The 18,003-nt window shown below is 47.8% G+C and overlaps 1 protein-coding gene and 1 long non-coding RNA gene across 2 annotated transcripts in view; one reads left to right on the top strand and one right to left on the bottom strand.

Annotated features, from left to right (window-relative positions):
- Nucleotides 1-357: 357 nt before the first annotated feature.
- The window catches only part of LOC146208225 (uncharacterized), a 116,639-nt gene continuing 98,993 nt past the window's right edge, over nucleotides 358-18,003 (bottom strand). Inside the window, exon 3 of the long non-coding RNA XR_014704668.1 lies at nucleotides 358-447. This is a non-coding gene — a long non-coding RNA (uncharacterized LOC146208225). The remainder of the gene's footprint in view (nucleotides 448-18,003) is intronic.
- The window catches only part of LOC146208226 (flavin-containing monooxygenase 5-like), a 70,978-nt gene continuing 67,672 nt past the window's right edge, over nucleotides 14,698-18,003 (top strand). Inside the window, exons 1-2 of the mRNA XM_084592055.1 lie at nucleotides 14,698-14,980; nucleotides 16,672-17,494. Of these exons, the coding sequence (XP_084448181.1) occupies nucleotides 16,781-17,494 (714 nt within the window). The 5' untranslated portion in view covers nucleotides 14,698-14,980; nucleotides 16,672-16,780. The remainder of the gene's footprint in view (nucleotides 14,981-16,671; nucleotides 17,495-18,003) is intronic.

Here is an 18,003-nt window from a genome sequence, read left to right as displayed (position 1 = left end):
CCGTTCTTGCTGAGAAGAAAAAGGAAAGAAGAGCGACCCAGTGAATATAAAAGGGATACACGGACACTGAGTCGGGGCGGAGCTCTTCCAGCATAAAGCGGTAAAAAGCAGGCCTGCTGGTAGAGGTGCCATCTCGTACAACCCGGCAGGTGCCCTCCAGTCCCGCTTTGAAGTTGACTAATGGGCCCAGCCATTGCCATCGCGAGCACCTTTGGCATTCGCTCCCTCCTTCTCGTGTACGGACTCTTCCCCACTTTCTTGTCTTGGGGCATTGGGCGGAGGGGTGCGTATTCAGCTCTCTCGTGTTTCAGAAAGGACTGGAAAGGAATGGACGCGCGGAATGGATGTGTAGAATGAATGCGTGCAAATGGGAGCTCGTTAGATTCGTTTTCCCAGGCCAGGAAGGTCGGTCTTGTAATGGTCGGCGGTGGTCGGGAATCGTTGGCTCTGCAGAGGGAATATGAAATTTTTACGTAGAGTTCTCGAATAGCAGGACTGAAGAAGCTCACGCAGAAACTTTTGAAAGGAGTTTGAAGAGACGCTTTAAATGCAAACCAGATTTGTATATGCCAAAACCAAGAACATTTCTTAGTGAACATTTGGAGGAAGATCTGCTGAACACCTGAGCCGCAATGTATATCGACGTTCCAAGTCGCAAAGTATAGTCGTGAGCATAAGTGGTATACAGTACGCAATCGGTGGCGAAGCTCGGAGGATGATGATGATGATCATGAACTGGCGCCATGCCCTTTGAATCGGGTGGACATCCACACAGCGTCCGGCCAAAGAGAAAAGAAATAAAAAGTTACACATGCTAAGGACGCATGCACACATATTAGTCGAATCATTCACTCAAGCCCGCACACACATGAGCAGCAGCTGCCAACAAATACCACCTATCGGAGGTGCACAGCCTTCTACCACTCGGCTAAGCACTTTTTTTTTTTTTTTGAAAACTGCATTTGTATGCTATCTAGCAACAGCTATCCCGGATCGATACAATCGTGACGGTGCCCCATTTTATCGACACGCATGCGTCGCTGTAGCTGTCTCTGCCGCTCTATATAAATAGCATTTCGATGCAGTTTTCCCTGTTTCCCCTAAGGCTCCTCTATCTTAGTTTCCCCGTTACCCCGAACTCTGTCACCAGCCATGTACTGTACACCACTTTTTCTCGCGGCTGTCCGCCTGCTGGGTTTGACCCGCATTCTACTAATTTGACTAAATAGAATGGAAACGTTGAAAGACAGGAAACAAAATCATCCAAGCAAATCAATATTGTGGCCCACGCACTCGACAGGATCGAGACATGGAAACCTCTTTATTGAGATGGGTCCGAACGCGAGGCGGCAGCGGGTTACGCTAGGTGAGAAGGTGCCAGGCAAGTGAACTGAGATTAAAGAATCGCTATGGCTTCAAAAAGCAGGGGGACAATTGTGGGGGAGGTGATGACGCAGACTGAGTTAACAGATCTGGATTAAAGCGGACAACATGGTCATCATCATCATCATCATCATCATCATCAGCCTGACTATACCCACTGCAGGGCGGAGGCCTCTCCCATATTTCTCCACTTACATACACATGGTCATACGAAGACTATATTATTCGACTAAAATCATAGTGGCTTCAAGGAGTCGACGCAGTGAGAAATTCCTGACGACTGTGGGACTTAAAACAGGTTACCATGGGAGCACCGCAATTACTAAACCGGATTTGTGTTGTAAATGGCGGTGGGGGCGGCGGTGGTGGTGGAATGTATATACAGAAATTTTATTACACAGACCCCCCTCGGGGAGCCCTTTGTGATGTATGTAGATGATGGGCCGGGATGTTGAAATTCACTTCAAATCATCCCGAAAGAACCAAGAAACACCAGATTACCTAACCTTGTGCGGCGGATCGATTTTCGCTGCGATGGAAGCTGCGTAAACGTGATGCGCGAACAGTTCTCCCTCGTTTCTCCGTTTTACGATAACGAGGGCAAAGAGAAGGCTACTCCGATCTAAAATGAGGCAAATCTTTACTGGACAGGTCAGCAGGGGTGAGGGTATGGGGAATGATGACCAGCCTGAAAGCGCAATGGTAATCGGAATTAAAATCAGGCTTTTTTTCTTTTTTCTTTAATTTGACAGAGCACAATGCTGCCCCAAAATTATTGTCTACATTCCTGCAGGTAGGTATACCGAAAAAGAAAAAAAAAAAGGAAGAAAATGGCCTCAGCTACTTTGACTCTTCCGATCATGTTCAGGGAGGGCGAAATAAGACATGTAGGGACGCTCACAATAACGAGTCTTAAACCACCTCCGTCAAGGGAAAAATGCTGGCCCAGTTGGGGCCTGACCCTGACAACTTCCTGTTTTCAAACCGAAACGCTCAGAAAAACAACAAGAAATTTTTATTGTTGGAATGAGTGTTCCGTAAGCAAGAAAGCAAGTTGCTAGAGAGCGCATGTGTACTTGCAGTTCAATCGCTCTTCTCCTCTAACCGCTAAGCGCACTATCAGCGCAATAACTTATTACAGTCTCAGCAATTGATGCAGCAACGTGCGCCGAACGTACGCCCTGTAATTAATGATCCATTGTAATTAACGATCCACTGCAGCGACAGTAACGTCAGCGGCGGCCGTGGCGGCTGCGATGGGTTGCGCAACTTTCACATGATGACCCTCCTGCGCATGCGTGGAACGCGGTCGCCGGTCGGTCTCGCGCAAGCGTGACCTGCTCGAGAAGCACGCGGCCAGTCGAGACAAGCATTGCCCTTGGCCCCGGCAGAAGCGCTTCCGCTGCCCAGTGGTTGCTTTTCGTTTCGCTCCGCGGAACGCCTTCAGCGAATGCCCGCGATGCGAGTAGGTCAATGGCGGCGTCCTGCTGTACTCCTTCCCGCTCTTTTTGCCTTTCTCCCCACTCTACTCACCGCTTTCTTACAGTTCTCGACGGCGCCTCTCTCTTTTCGGAGCCCGCCATTTGTTGTTGTTGTGCAGATGTCTTTAATCGGACGCATTACGAAATGCCGAAGCGAAATTCGGCCATGTAACGTACGTCACTCTGGAGGATAGCAAATGGCGTACCGCCAGTTGTCCGTCGAGTCAGTCATCATCACGCACTGCAAGATTTATTTTTCTTGTTGTTGAGGCGAAAGCCCTCAGAGGCTCCAAACCTTGAGACCGAAAGGTGAACCCCAGACACGTGATTAAAACAGCCGAGAGATTGAACGAAACTATGAAGCTAACTGCCGAAAAAAAAATTAAAAATAGAGAAATTACACTACAAAGTGTAATAGTTAAAAATCGTAAGTAAAATAAAAGGAAAACAAATATAAAACTAAAAGTAAAATACAAATAATAAACAATGAAAGCATACCATAAAGCTTACAACAAATAAATAAATATTGAAATAATTAAAAAAATAAAAGCAAATTAAGAATAAAGAAAAGGAAAGCTGCAGTGTTGAAAAAGCAACTAAAGTTAGAACAAGCTCATAACTGAACTAGGCACGTAATTTAAAATGCTTGCACATTTCCGCACGTAAGGAGACTGAAGCGCACCATTGACATTTTTTTTTAACACGCGTGAAGGGTGCGCCAGAAATACTGAAGTGGGCTAAATTCTCAGCCGTAGACCCTTCAAAGTGTCTGATTTTCGTTAATTGGTTGCTACTGGTTGCTACTGTCGCTAATGACCTTGCATGATGGACAGTTAATACTTTATCACAATAACACTCTGTCCTATGCACGACATGAAAACTCAGTGAAGGACCAGATAAAATGAGATCGAAATGTATCTTCATCGCTTCCTTCATCTCTCCGCTGTTTTCCTTTTTTCGTCGCTTTATTTGTGCATTGCGTATTTGCCGCAGAACGGCAGGATGTACGAGGTATGTGCCAATAGTGTATTACAATGACTCTCACTGCGTCCGATCCGACAGGCCTGCGAGGCTTTCTTTGTCAATGGTCTGTAATCAACGTTCCATATAGATCCAGCTCAAGCGAAAACCTCGTCACGGTCACGTTAACTGACGTCTTTGAGCGCACGCTTGCAAAAGGGAATTAAAGTTGTATGTTCCGGAAAGTGAGAGAGCATTGATGAAGACAACGCTAGCGATAATATTTTGCTTTATGTTCAGAAGAAATTCTAGTGAAACTTCTGCTAAACGCTTGCAGCTGCAGGTCAACGGGAAGATTGCGTTGCCACAAGCTTTTAGATCGTTCAAAGCAGTTTCAAGAGGCATATAGTATGATCATTTGAAGGTGGCCATATGAAGGCGATAAACGTAACGAGCTCGCGATTTCATGGCACGAATCAGAGACTTCGTGCATAACTATTATATACTGATTGCAGATAAGCTGAATTTAAAATACGCAACGGCGCTCATCAAATTTTTAACCTATCGCGGTTTTCCAGAATTAGTCCTAAATAACCTTACTTCTCACCAAAAAGACAATGTCCTGGGATGTGAGCCTCATTTTATCACAAACCTCATCGCCGGTGATGAGGCGTGGATCTGAGAGCACGATTACTGCATGCGAACACTGTAAATTCCCTACGGCCGGAAAAAAGGCTATAATGAGCGAGTTGAAAATCAAATTATTGCTCGTTTCCTTCTTTGACAGCGATGAAATTGCTCCTAAAGAATTCTCGCCTCAAGGATGGCTTGCAAATCAGCATTTTCATGGTTAGGTTCTTGAAAGAGGGCGAAAACATGCTGCTCGCTTGAGGCCTAGGAATGAGTTCAAACACAAAGAACACCTGGAAGCTAGATGCACCATTAAAGCGCAATATATTGTGGAGTTTTCTAGATGAAAGTATGACTTTAGCCTAAAGTTGACTAATTTTCATTTGTCATAATGTAACAGCGCCTCCGAAGGCACCATTTCGACATAACAGAGAACGAAGCAGTCTATAGCCGGCTTGATAGAAACCACTCCGGCTTCACCGTTCCTGAATCGCTATGAACAGTGGAAACATCTGAAGCGCTTCATCGCTCCCAAAAGAGACTTTTTTGATGGAGAAAGATCATTTGTAACTTAACTATAAATAAAAACGTCCGCCAAGAAAGTTTGATTGCTTTATTCCCAACGTCTCATTAATACCTGAATCTGGAGTAGCAAACGTGCGTTCTATTAAAGCAAGGTACTCCGTACTGCATACACGGTTGCCGGTGACTAGGGGTTTTTTGAGTCGATAGGTTAGGGCTACTCTCGTGTAGAGAGTGCTATTTGGTATCTGGTCTAGATGTTCGCAGATTTCAGATCGTCAAAAGAACCAATGAAAAGAAAGCACCACCATACCGTGCACCTATAGCTACGGAGACACCGAGACAGCAGATAGAAAAAAAAAAACTTAAGAAAACATTATGGCCTGGTTACGTGTGACAGATACGGCGCCTTGCTTTTCCTATGAGTAGTTTTACCATTTAATTTTAAACCCAGGATGCAGCTGAGCACATCAAAAACGAAGCATACGTGGCATGTATGGCCACTCCAAAGTCAGCCTTCATTAACGCCACAACCTTTCATGCTAGCTCCATATGCGAGACAGAGGAGGTAGCTATCGCACTGGCCATCTCGGATCCGCGCACCAGAACTAAGCGACTCAAAGCGCGCTCGCAACGCGAATTCTGCGCAACCGATCACAACATCAATCTCATGTGGGTTCCGGCTCTCGCGGGTAACTCCGGAAACGAAGGGGTCGACCGTCTTGTCCGAGGCTTAACCAACTGGAAGACGAGAGATCTATCGGGAACGGATGCGCCCATCGAGGCACCGAGCTAAGATGCACGTACCCCGCGCACGTAACTTTTACCGCGAGCTAAGATGCACGTACCCCGCCCCTCGCCCCGACCTGGATCGGGCGCAAGGACACTCAGACGCCTACAAACAAAGGTCATTCTTAGAACCTGCCGATTGTATTTAATTACAAACGGTGAATGCAACCCTGCATGTCTGTATTGCGATGACGGGATGCACACCACCCAAGACCATATACTATCGGAATGCGCCAGTCATCTACCTCCAACGACACTCTTGCCAGCTTCCTTAGCGGAGGAATGGGACAATCTGTTGGCGAGCCCAAGAGGAACAACGCAACTGGCCCTCATCACGCGAGCTCAAGAAGTCGTCCCCGACTGGAGGCCATCCTGGACTCGCCCCAGTCCGAACTAATCCGCTGCATTTTGTGGCAATAAAAGTTGTTGCCACCACTACCACAAAAAGCACTAGAGAGAGCGCCGAAAACGGTTAATCAAACACAGAATTCGGCACGCGTGTAAATATTCGTAATGTCCCTGATAGGGATCTTTAAGGGAATAATAAATGATGGTGATAATGATAATAATGTTACGTGGTGACAAGCGAAGAGGACAGCAAAACATCGCGGTAGGGTGAAGGATGATTTAATGGTTGGCCTAGCGCGAGGACTCCTCTCGCGCCACTGCCGATCTTCTTCTTCGTAAGACATCCCGGGACCACCTAGCGATCGTCCCGATCGGTTCGCTTGAAGTTCATGGTGAAGTGACGGTGAGGATGTTCAAGGAAATACAGGAGTGAATGACTTGCTTGCCACCACGATGTCTGATGCGTGGGTGATCCGCCTTCCCTGGAGCTTTTCAACCATCTGCCACAAAAGCGTCCATGGAACCGATGCCTCGAGGTCGCGTCGGGTGGCTTGGGCGGGGGTTGCGTGTTCGTGTCCATCGGTTCCTTCGGGTCTTTCGGGTCCTTCGTCTCTTCGTCTCGGTTCTGGTTGGTCTGTCCGTTCTCCTTGTCTTCAGATCCGGGCTGGGGACTGGGCGGTGGTAGTTGGTCAGGTCTGGGCTTGAAGGGCTGGGACGAAGCTGCTCGGCGATGTCCCTGGGCCCTCGGTCGATGGTCCCGGCTTACAGATAGCGTCGATGCTCCAAGGCGAGGATGGGGATGACCGTACGCCACATCTCCAACCAAAGATGTTACGTGGTGACAAGCGAAGAGGACAGCACAACATGGCGATAGGGTGAAGTATGACTTAATGGTTGGCCTAGCGCGAGGACTCCTCTCGCGGCACTGTCGATCTTCTTCGTAACAACATATAATGGTCATACGCACACATTGCGCAATAGAGAAAACTAATAGACAGCTGCTTCATAGCCATTGGCGACCGAGTACACATAGTCGCTACGGCCGGGATGACAAATGATATGCATGACATACGAGCCTCTGAACAAGTCCCCCTCTCCTATAGGAAGGGCAAGCAAAAGCAAATGTAAAGCGAAACACGCTTTCCACTTTGGTTTTAACAAGGCATAATTAACTGCTTTCGTCAAAGAGAACAGGCGTGCAGGAAACTATATCTGTCCCTGAAAGTACGCGAGCTGTAACAACTCACTGTATGCTTATTTCGCGAAGCCTGCTGCTCGTGCGAGGATATCCGGCCGGCCTAGTTTGCGTATATACAGCGTCCTTCTAATACGCCGACCGGAAACTGCCGGAATAGCAAACAAGTTCTTGTCGCGCGTGCGTCGCCGAGTGCTCAGATCAAATCACACTGCTTGAAACTTTGAATTAACCGCTGCTCCTACATCGTAGCCGAAGTTATGCTCAGGTAGCTAAGCCTTTTCTGAATCGCGGAGAAACTAGCATACACTCATGTTCGGCCATCAATGTGATCTCAGCGGCTTGAAAACGACCCGCACTTTTCCAAAATTTTCTCCCTACCTTTGAACGATTCCTACGAAATGTTTATTCATCAACGCATCGGTATTGAGCAACTTGACTTCATAGCACGTAAGACAGGTTTTGGATTTGGCCCACTCTTGATCTCAGCTCCGGGCGTGAACCTGAGTTCGTCGCCTGTAAGTGACCAATAAAGAGCAGTCGTGAAACCAGCCACTTTTTCTGCTAAGTCATAGGCGATGTTAATTCCATTATGACCTCGCAATAAGACGCCAAATACAGACGCCGCCTTTCTGCGACAAGGATTAGAGCACGCGTTTTAAGAAAAGCTGCTCATTTCATTTATTAAGAACCGTGATCCACCCTTTTAAATCATGCGTTTGAAAAAATGGCTGCTCTAAAATAATATATTTCGAATCTCACCGGCAGCACATGTGCGCTTGTTTTTTGTTTGTTTTTTTTTTCTACTTTCTAATCAATCATTTCGGGGGGTATCTTTATTTCACATTTATCCGCACAAAAATTACCTATGCTTTTGTTTATGTCAGTGGCTGGCCGTTGTCTCCTTTCGAATCTACCTCACACTGATCAACACAAAATTACCTTTGCTTTCCTTTGTGCCAGTGGCTGTTGGGTCCCTTCGTATGTGTTTCACATTGATCAACACAAAAGAAATCTCCCATGCTTTCCTTCGTGTCAGTGACAGTTGGCTTCCTTCGCATGTGTTTCGCACTGATCAATACAAAAAAATTATCGATACTTCCTTTTACGTCAGTGGCTGTTGGCTCCATTCGCATCTGTTTTCCATTGATCAGCACACTAAAAAATCCCCCCGTGATTTCCTTCGTGTCAGTGACTGTTGGCTTCCTTCACATGTGTTTAACATTGATCAACACAAAAATTCCCTATGCTTTGTCAGGGACTGTTGGCTTCCTGCGCATGTGTCTCACAACGAGGTCCTCATATTACCCACATTTGTTTGCAGACCACACACAGGTGCTGCAGAAACTTCTACGAAAGTCTCGATATCGGTAATGGCAACGATTGCGAAAACTCGGCAATTACTTCAGAATAAATATGTTATGTAAGCACGACAGACTAGCATACTGCCGAGTGAGGCCTGTCTCCCTCATGGTGACGGTGATACTGGCTACCCTCTCTAACGGGCTACCCTCGCTAACGAGCTACCCTCTGTAACGGGCTACCCTCTCTAACAGTCTCGCGCCACCAGTGTTCAAGCCGATGCCTCGTCACTTCGAGAGACACGCTTTCGTATCGAGTGCAAAATGTAGCGGATAGTGAATCCGTGTTGGCCCGAGGCTGAATTACACTGCAGCCAATCACTGCAGTGGACCTAACTGATGACGATGATGGCATGAGGCTTCGGCGATGGGTTAGCTGTTACTGAGTGAGCCCGATCCCAGTGCAAATGTTATGTGAAATAAGTAACAAATGTTAAACATGACTGGAAAGCGCTGAATGACGAAGCTTATGGCAGAAAACAAATAGTTTAGTTGCTACTAGAATCGCCGCATTTCGGCACGGAATAAGAAGCATTGTGCAATTTGCAGCATTTTTGGTACATGGTTTTGGTACATGGTGCTATGAGCATACACTAGAATCGCGCACAACTACCTCGATTACGGTGAGGACAGAAGTTAATTTTGCGCTGTATACTGCCCCCTCGCTCTGAACCTGTTTTTTTTTTTTTTTTTTTTTTTTCTGCCCTTCGGTGACATGTCTTTTCAACGCTCCTGCATATACGTACTGCTGACCCACTTCGCGTCACCAATAGTCTCATTTTATGATTGGAGGTGGATCCGACGTAATATGAGAATTGCCCCAAAGTCCACTCACACTGACATTCGTACTGCCTTACGCTACTCTACTTTGCTTCATTAGCGCGCTCCTTCTTCTCTTACGCCCCTGAGTGCGCCCATACTCCGCTCGCATCAACATCGTCGTACTACCCGCCTTAACCACAACCGTTATCGTTAGTGCTTAAAGTTCTTCATTTGTTCTTTCCTCAGAGGTTTTCCTTTGTCGGCTCTGAAAAGGCGCTGTCGTCTCTTTGTTTCGCCAAGATTGTGCAGCTACGTGCCGGGCCACCAGCCCCAGACATAAAAGGGAGGGGGGAGGCGGTGTTGTTAAAGGCGGCGGCCCCAGAGGACGTAATTGAGGGAGGAGAAAGGGCGATGGCCGACCGTGAAAACTCGGTCAGCTGCGCATCGCCTCTTCTCTTCCGTCGTTTTCTTTCTTCCATTATTTTGCTCTCGCTTCCCTACAGGTTCGCGTTTAGTTTCTTGTCCATCCCTTTCTCTCTCTCCTCTCATCCTCGGGATCGTCTCTCTTGGGCCAACTCCCGCCGTGCTGTGCGCCGAGTGGGGCCGCCACCATCGGAATGCGCTCTGTTTTTGCTTCGCGTATGAAGAGAGGGCAGCGAAGAAGAGACCGCAGCGCCGCCATCAGTTGGCGCCGGTCGAAACCTGTTGCCCGTGAGGAAGGAAGGCACAGTGGAAGTCTGGTGCGCTTTTTGTAGCCACGTTCTTTGTCTGCGTCTGCCTCGTTGGGCAATTCCAGTTGACCTCCTTACGTGAAAGACAGACTCGCTACTAGGCTTATGCGCACATGTTTCTTTCATCCAACAGCCGAGAAGCCAAGCAGCAGACGCGGTCTCATCAATGGAATTTATTTGTCACAACGTGAGAAATATACACACTAAATTGTATGCAGCCTTGAGAATATGTTGAACCTATAGGATGAACCAGTAGCAACAATCCCAACTGTCGCTTTTATTCAGCGCCATTTTGTCGACTAAAGGAACTTGTCGCGTGAAAAAGGATAATCGGCAAACAAACTCGACAGCACACTTTTCAGTGCACGTTCGACGTGTTTGTTCGTGTTGATGTTGTATCATGCGGGGAAATTCCCGATTTGAGAACCCGCAGCAGATTTATACGCCGCTGACTGCCTCCTTCAAATATTGGCACTGGTTACCAATGCGCGTTGGATTCCTGCAGGAGCTATGTTCTCGTAAGTATAATAGCCTAAACAGAGCTTAATACGCGCAGTAGCGGCTGTACAGTGCATATAAATATACAATAAAATTATTTTGAAGATATTTACTGGGAACTCGTTGCTTTGCGAGAAGATAAATTCTAAGTTGGGCATTCATCCCGTATTCATGCCACAAGCGCCGGTAAGGAGGAATGAAGCGCAACTGTATGTTGCGCTTGGACGCTTGAGTCCTGTGAATGACCTACTGAGGAGCATTGTTGCGAAAAAGAAAAAAAAGGGGGGCTGCAGTGTGCGTGTATTCTTCAGAAGAATCGCACCACGCTTGGTATAATTGGAGATGCGGAACGATGATCACAGCATCCTCGCTCCTCGTCCGGCCATTTCGTGGGGCTCTGCCAGCTAGCGGTGCAGCTTTAGGACTAATCGCGATATCTGTAACTACCGTTCATTAGCGTAAACAGTGAGAAGTTCGCACTGTCAGCATCAAAACTTCCCAGCTGGTTTGGTTTATGGATATTAACGTTCCAAAGCGACTTATGCCTTGAGAGACGCCTTCCCTTCTGGCAGGAAGCGCACTTACTTAGCAGTGTAGGTTGCGAGCAGATTGAAAACCGCGGCAGGGCTTGTGTTCGACTGTGAAGCTTAAGTTTTGCTAGTCCATTAATAAAGTATTATGGGTCGGTGTAATAGGATAGGTGGGATGCTGGCAGAACGTACTGGGGCACTTTAATTGCTTTCTCGGCTTATGTCCCGAGTCTCGAAGATGCAGCTATAGCTTAGAGGAAAGCGAGTGCGCTGTAATTCGCAAGCAAAGCTAAATCTTCTCTTTCGTGAATCTGCATTGTATGAACACGCGAAGTATCGACGCCTTACGTGCTCGTCGTGGCAAATGAGGAATGCATCAGTAAACGCCGAAAAAGTTGAAATGTGGCTTGCAATCATTGGCTAGTTTTATGCGCCCCACCTGCGTGTTTAATCAAGAGCAAGTGACACCCACACTTTTCTGTGCGCGTGCAACAGCAGAAGCTATACGTTGCTGGCCTAAAAGGAACCAGCCGAGCCCAATAGTATCTGAGTAAGGCTGCACGAATAAGAATAGTGGCATATACTGGTCCGGATGCTGGCTAAGGCGAAACCCTGCTCCGGAACAAACTAGCTCTTGACCACCCGTCAAAGGCCACTACAAGTAAACGTGTTAGGCATTGGAGAATACGCAGTCGAGCAGAGATAATTGTATCATATCGAGAATTCGCAAAAAAATATGCATTTTCTCAAGCAACCAAAGGTCCTTTATTTCGTTAATAGTCAATAAGATATACAGTTGAAAGCAAAAATTCAGATGATTTAATTGCCCTTGTGGGCTTTAGCGGGCACTACGATTTTGAGTGTTTAAGCTTTTATACACTCCCTAGAATGCTCCACATCTTTTCGGAAAGAATCCGCGCCATTTATTTTAACCGTCTTTATTATACCTATATCTATAGCTATTTCCGGGAGTTTCTAAATGACTGATTTCGCTAGCACCACGTCTCTCCTTTATTTTGTATGAGCTAGAAAATGTTGCGTTACTATTTCCCTTTATATTTATGAACTCATTTTTAAGTTGAAAGTAATGTAAACAAATGCAGCACATATAAAGCGAGGACTGCATCGCGCTAGTGTTCAAGAGAGATGAGTTTATTGCTTGGAAGGGCATCAAGGTAAGCCGGAAAGTTCATTATCTGGCCTGCTACTCTGCACTGGGAAAAGGGAGGAAAGAGGATTGGTGGCGGATGACGATTCGGTGAGCAGAGGCATAAAAATATGGATAGGCGCAGTAAGTTGCGTCATAATGGCTACCCACCTTAGCGAAAGGACCGTATGAGTCACAATAACCTCATACAGATTCCTCATATTAAACTCATACTAAACTCATTCAGATCTCGTACAATCTCATATATTTCTCATATGTTGAATGAGATTTGTGTGAGATGATATGAGATTTGTATAAGTGTAGTATAAGTTTGGTATGAGAAATCTGTATGAGGTTATTGTGACTCATAGGAGTTTTTCACTAGGGTGCAATGCCCGTGCCCCTCAAGAAGCGGGAAAAAAGCCCGCATTGCGCGAGCTTCCTAATTTTTCAGCCAAGCGCCCTGTAGTGAGTCCACCGAGAGAGGGCGTTAGCAAAGCGCTTCAAGCAAGCAACTACTTAGAGTTACCCTTTCGCGCATCTATTGGGCACCCCACCGATACATGCTCACCATCTTTGTAATACTATGGTAGCTGCCCATAGCCCACAAGTGTAACCTTCTGTTGAGTCCGCCTGTCCCATTATATTTAAGTACTTACGAGTGAAATCCACGTTTAAACGCAGTCTATGAAGCAAACATCTGTGACGGCGCAGAATTCCCCGCCAAACCGAAAATGACAGTGTCCGATCAGGCTTCTGAGAGGGATGTTTCGGGAGCCTGGCTGGGCCTAACAAGCAGCCGTCGCAATCCTTGTATAGTTCGAAAGAAGGCAAGTGGTATCCGGTCTAGTAAAAGGTTCAAGTTTTTAACATGCTAAAGTGAATGTTAGTTGGAGGTTCATTCTCTCATGCATAACCATCTTTACGAGAACATTTCCTGCAACACTTGCAAGGCGCCCGTGTGCTGTGCGATGTCAGTGCACGTTAAAGAACCCCAGGTGGTCGAAATTTCCGGAGTTCTTCACTACGGCGCCTCTCATAGCTTGAGTCGCTTTGGGACGTTAAACCCCACAAACCAAACTAAACTTGCATTTGGCACACGTTTCAGAATGGCGCAACACTAAAACGTGCATGACGGAATATGTGCAACGAATATCGCAAAAACACATATTCGCTAGACAGGGCTCTGCGTACGCTGCATCTAATTTCTATACCGCGAGTTAAAAACCACATCCTCAAAAACACACACAGTTTTCAACAACGGGAATAAGAGCACTGTTCTTTATATACGAAATATATTCGACAGTGCATCCGCTTTCTCGGCGAAAAAAAAAAAAAAAAGAAAAAAAAAGTAAACAAGAGGTGCATAGAACAGAATTCCCTTCATGACGATAGGATGTTGAAAGGGATGTTGAAAGAGCGCCAAGACAGAATTGCGCTGTTCATCATGTTCCGGCATAAATGGGGGCGACGTACAGGCCGTCGGCCTGTATAGTGCTCTAAGAACGGTCGTCGCCGCGTACAGATGGCTGCTCGCGATAAAGCAACGCACGTGGCCTGCATTGTGATTTTCTGAATACGAGGCCGAATTGAGTGAGCGGAAGCTGTAGACAAAGCTTTACGTAATATGATTTATTTCACACAGCGTTACGCGTCGCCACGTCGGGCTGAGGAAGAACATGCTTGGATGCAAATGTAACTGTTTATATGTGACGCTGTGTGTCCTGGAGTTTCCCGGGGTTAGGTAGGAGAGCAAGAGCAAGAGCCCCTGCGAGTTATTATTACATCTCAGCCTGCATGGTCTCCAGACGAATGCCATGAAAACGTATTACGACTGCATGGTACGAGGACATCCGCGGGGTCCAAAAACGTATTCCCGGGACACGTAACACCACCGACAAAAAAAAAAAGGCACAATATATTCCTTTTTCCAAGGTGCTCCTGCCCGTTCGTAATCGTGTGTGCGTGTCTGTTTAGGTCTGGCGAGTGTGTTTGGCTGCGAGCGAATTCAATAAACAAGTGTGGCGGCGGCACCTTTCTCCGAACACCTCCGCGTCTTTGGTGGTGAGCAGCACTTAGTTCTAGAGCGGCACCACCAGTCCTTGATAAATAAATCTTGCACGCTTCACGGCCCTATCTGCATGAGACTCTACGGGTTGAGGAACGCCCTCTTTCGTCGACCTTCGGGATTAATGTTAGTCAAGTTGCCTCGGTGTGAATACGCGCCTAACACACCAAAAAGGGAGACGTGTGCATGGAAGAAAGAGAGAGAGAGCTCCACGAAAAAAAAAAAAAATTCTGCGTACAGCTGTCACAGGCGCCAGCGAGCGCGCATAACATCGTCACACGACTGACAGCGTTTCTCCGTTCCACTTAGGTCGCGTCACTGGCATCATTCGGACGAATGAGCACCGCAAAACACAGGATCGGCGGGAAAAAGATTCAAGGGGGCTCGTTTAAGCTTCACAGCTGTATTTGTGACCACATCCGGGCGTCACCTCTGCGCACTTCCAGTCGCCCGCTGTTCGAGCAGCAAAGGAAACCAGATACGAGCGCCCTGAGCTCCGACTTCTTCCTGCCCTGCCAGCTCTAATACCTGCAAGCATCTCTTCGAACCTCGCATACTGCGTCAGCTTACGAAAGGTCAGCGGTTCGAATCCTTTGTATCCTCTTTTGAAAATGTTGTGAACTTTGGCCGCGGTTGTTTCCTAAACTGCGTAGGACAGGGCAGCAGAAAGAGAGAAAGAGAACTCAGATGCCTGCACTGACTCTCTGTCTGCTCTCTCCTCCTTTGGGCTGCCACGAGGCGTCCATTCCTTCTTGCCTTTAGACAGAAACGGCGGCCAGCGTCACGAGCGTGTCGATTCGGAGCTTTTCGTACTTTTAGCCCAAACATTAGGAACGGGTTTGAAACCGTTCATATGAAGAGTTTAGTGCGTGGAAGCATCATCGGAAGTACGCTAATTTTAGTTTTCAGAGTAAAACGACCCTATTCACGCCCAACTGATCTTGCAAATTTCATGGCCGACGTACCACGCGGTATTCCCAGCGTGACAAGCGTCTTCCCTGTATTCTGAAAACTTTCTTTTTCAAAAAAAAACTTTTTTCAAGTGACTCTAATCAGGAAGCCCTCAGTCATCGCTGTCAAGAAAACGCATGAGCCTGGCAAAACAAGACGATCGATCTTCTCTCGGAAGGAAAATTTCAAACGCTAATTTTTCAGCTTGTGCCAACATCCACTTTCACAAATTGGTGGGGTATCCTAGAAGCGCAGCGTATGGTTTAGGAAAAAGTCGACCAGAAGCTCCGCTCATATTGCGCAGGCTGTGAGTGTAATCATGAAACTTCCAAATGCCAGCAGCCTGTAGAAAATGATGCTTTGCCCTGAATTTATTTCCCGCAGGACTAATTTGGACCCCACGTTAAATATGAAGCGACCAAAAAACTTGAAAGCTGCCCTAATGTAATCGAGTGTCGCAGACGCAGCGAATAGCGGCTGAGCTGGCTTACAATAAAACTGATGTGGCGGCATGTGCGTTTATCAAAGCACGTCCGCGTACAGAAATTGCCGGTTCCACTGACACTGGCACGTCTGTTACCGCCCACATTCTACACTCGGCATTCTGCGTACAAGCTTACAAGGTGTGTACGTTAGGTAGATGTATTTAAGTAACTATGACTACAATATCACACACTAGGTTTACGGCCAAATTTTATTACAGTTCTACGGTTGCGAAGAAAAATACGGTGCGATATTCTTGAGATCAAAACAGACAAAATTGGCTGTTGCAGATTATGGAATGCATATTATTTTTTCGTTTATGGCCTTTTACAAAAGTTATCAAACTTGTGTAGTCTGATCTTACTTGCGAACTCTGAGAGTGGGGAGAGTGCCGAAACTCGTTGTTGGTCCCCATCATTTAGCGTGTGTTGTTTACTCGCGGCACAGGGTACGACTTCCCAGAAAAATTTATTCACTCGGATGTAGTCGCCGAGCCCTTTCTCGAATGTCAAGATGCCGAACTTCGAGACGACGTGCCGTCGCGCACGTTGTGCAGGTAGCACATGCAGTTTGCCAACGAAAGCATGCAGAAGGAGGAGGCAGAGGTGGGAGAGCGGGTTTCTACACCGTTAATAGGCAAGCGCACATTTTGAGAGAGCTTTTCGTCCGTGTACCGTTAGGAGGACCACCGCCCGAAAAACCAGGTAGAGGTCATTGACACTTGGAGAGCTGTGTAGTCGTAGTGATGGTGGAGGGAAGGAAATGAGGGGAGGGGGGGGGGGGGTGTACAGTTGCTGTTTTCACGCATGAAGAAAAGAAGACTCTTCCGCAGGCCACCTCCGGAACACCCCTTCCCTCCTCCTCGCCTGGCACGTGACCTCACAGCGCCCGGAGAAGAGGGACCGGGCCTGCGCAGGCACAGGAGGCCGGGTCGGCAAGCCATGACGAACACCCAAACGGCGGCGGACGCACCGGCGGTGCCCGTTTCGGAGGTGGAACAGCCCCGGCCTCGGCGGCGCCAGCGCGTCGTCGTCATCGGGGCCGGGGCCAGCGGTCTGACGGCGATCAAGGCATGCCTCGAAGAGGGCCTGGACGTGGTCTGCTACGAGCGCACCGACGTCATGGGAGGCTTGTGGCGATACACGGAGACGGTGGAGCGAGGCCGTGCCTGCGTCATGCGCTCCACGGTCATCAACTCGAGCAAGGAGATGTCCGCGTTCAGCGACTACCCTCCCGACGCCAGGCTGCCCAATTACATGCACAACTCGCACATGGCGCGCTACATCGAGGACTACGGGCGCCAGTGCGGTGCCGTTGACAAGGTCCTGCTGCGACACGAGGTGGCCGAGGTGAAGCCCTCGACGCCCGAGTGCGACCGGTGGACGCTCAGGGTCCGCCGGCTAGACACGGGCGACGAGTTCGTCGAGGAGAGGGACGCCGTCATGGTGTGCACGGGACACCACGCACTCCCGCTGTGGCCTCGCTTCAAGGGCCTGGGCGACGAACAAGGGCACGGCAAGGTGTTCGCGGGACGCGTGATGCACGCGCAGGACTACCGCAAGCCGCGAGGGTTCGAAGATCGCAAGGTGCTCATCGTGGGCGTTGGGAACTCGGCCGGAGACCTGGCTGTCGAGCTGGGAGGTGTCGCAGAACAGGTGACTTTTCCAGTCCATTGATTTTCTGTGTCAGCGAACAAAAGTCTGCTTTCGCGCATGTACGCGATGCATAAGTAAGCGTTCCTTACTTCACCAGTAGGGGTCTACCCAGCACTGAGGTCAACCATAAATCGGTCACCTGGCAGCAAAGGGGCTCTCGCTGTAACCGCTGAGCCATAATTAATACTTGGAGGCAATGCGATTATCGATCACTCATACGGGGCTCATTCGTCCTGCAAACCTTTTCCCATTCATAACATTTTACCTTCTTATGACCTGAAGCAATACCCGCGAACAAAAAAAAAAAAAAAAAAAAAAAAAAACAGAGAAAAAGATAGCATGCGCAGTGTGTCTTCCACGTCTTCATGACAGCGATATGTATAAGCAGGCTGCATCGCTGGCACGAAACGCGGATAGCCAGAGGATTTCGCATCGATCTCGTTGGTTTATGATGCGGTTCAATGTTTCTATCAATTTTGTGGTCAAAACGTGCACTGACGTTGGACATA

Source organism: Amblyomma maculatum, chromosome 1, assembly GCF_055883805.1.
Source record: "Amblyomma maculatum isolate TAMU_Amacu chromosome 1, ASM5588380v1, whole genome shotgun sequence".
Taxonomy (NCBI): Eukaryota; Metazoa; Arthropoda; class Arachnida; order Ixodida; family Ixodidae; genus Amblyomma; species Amblyomma maculatum.
The sequence above is the reverse complement of the archived record's forward strand: the minus strand, read 5'-3'. Positions and strand labels throughout refer to the sequence as shown.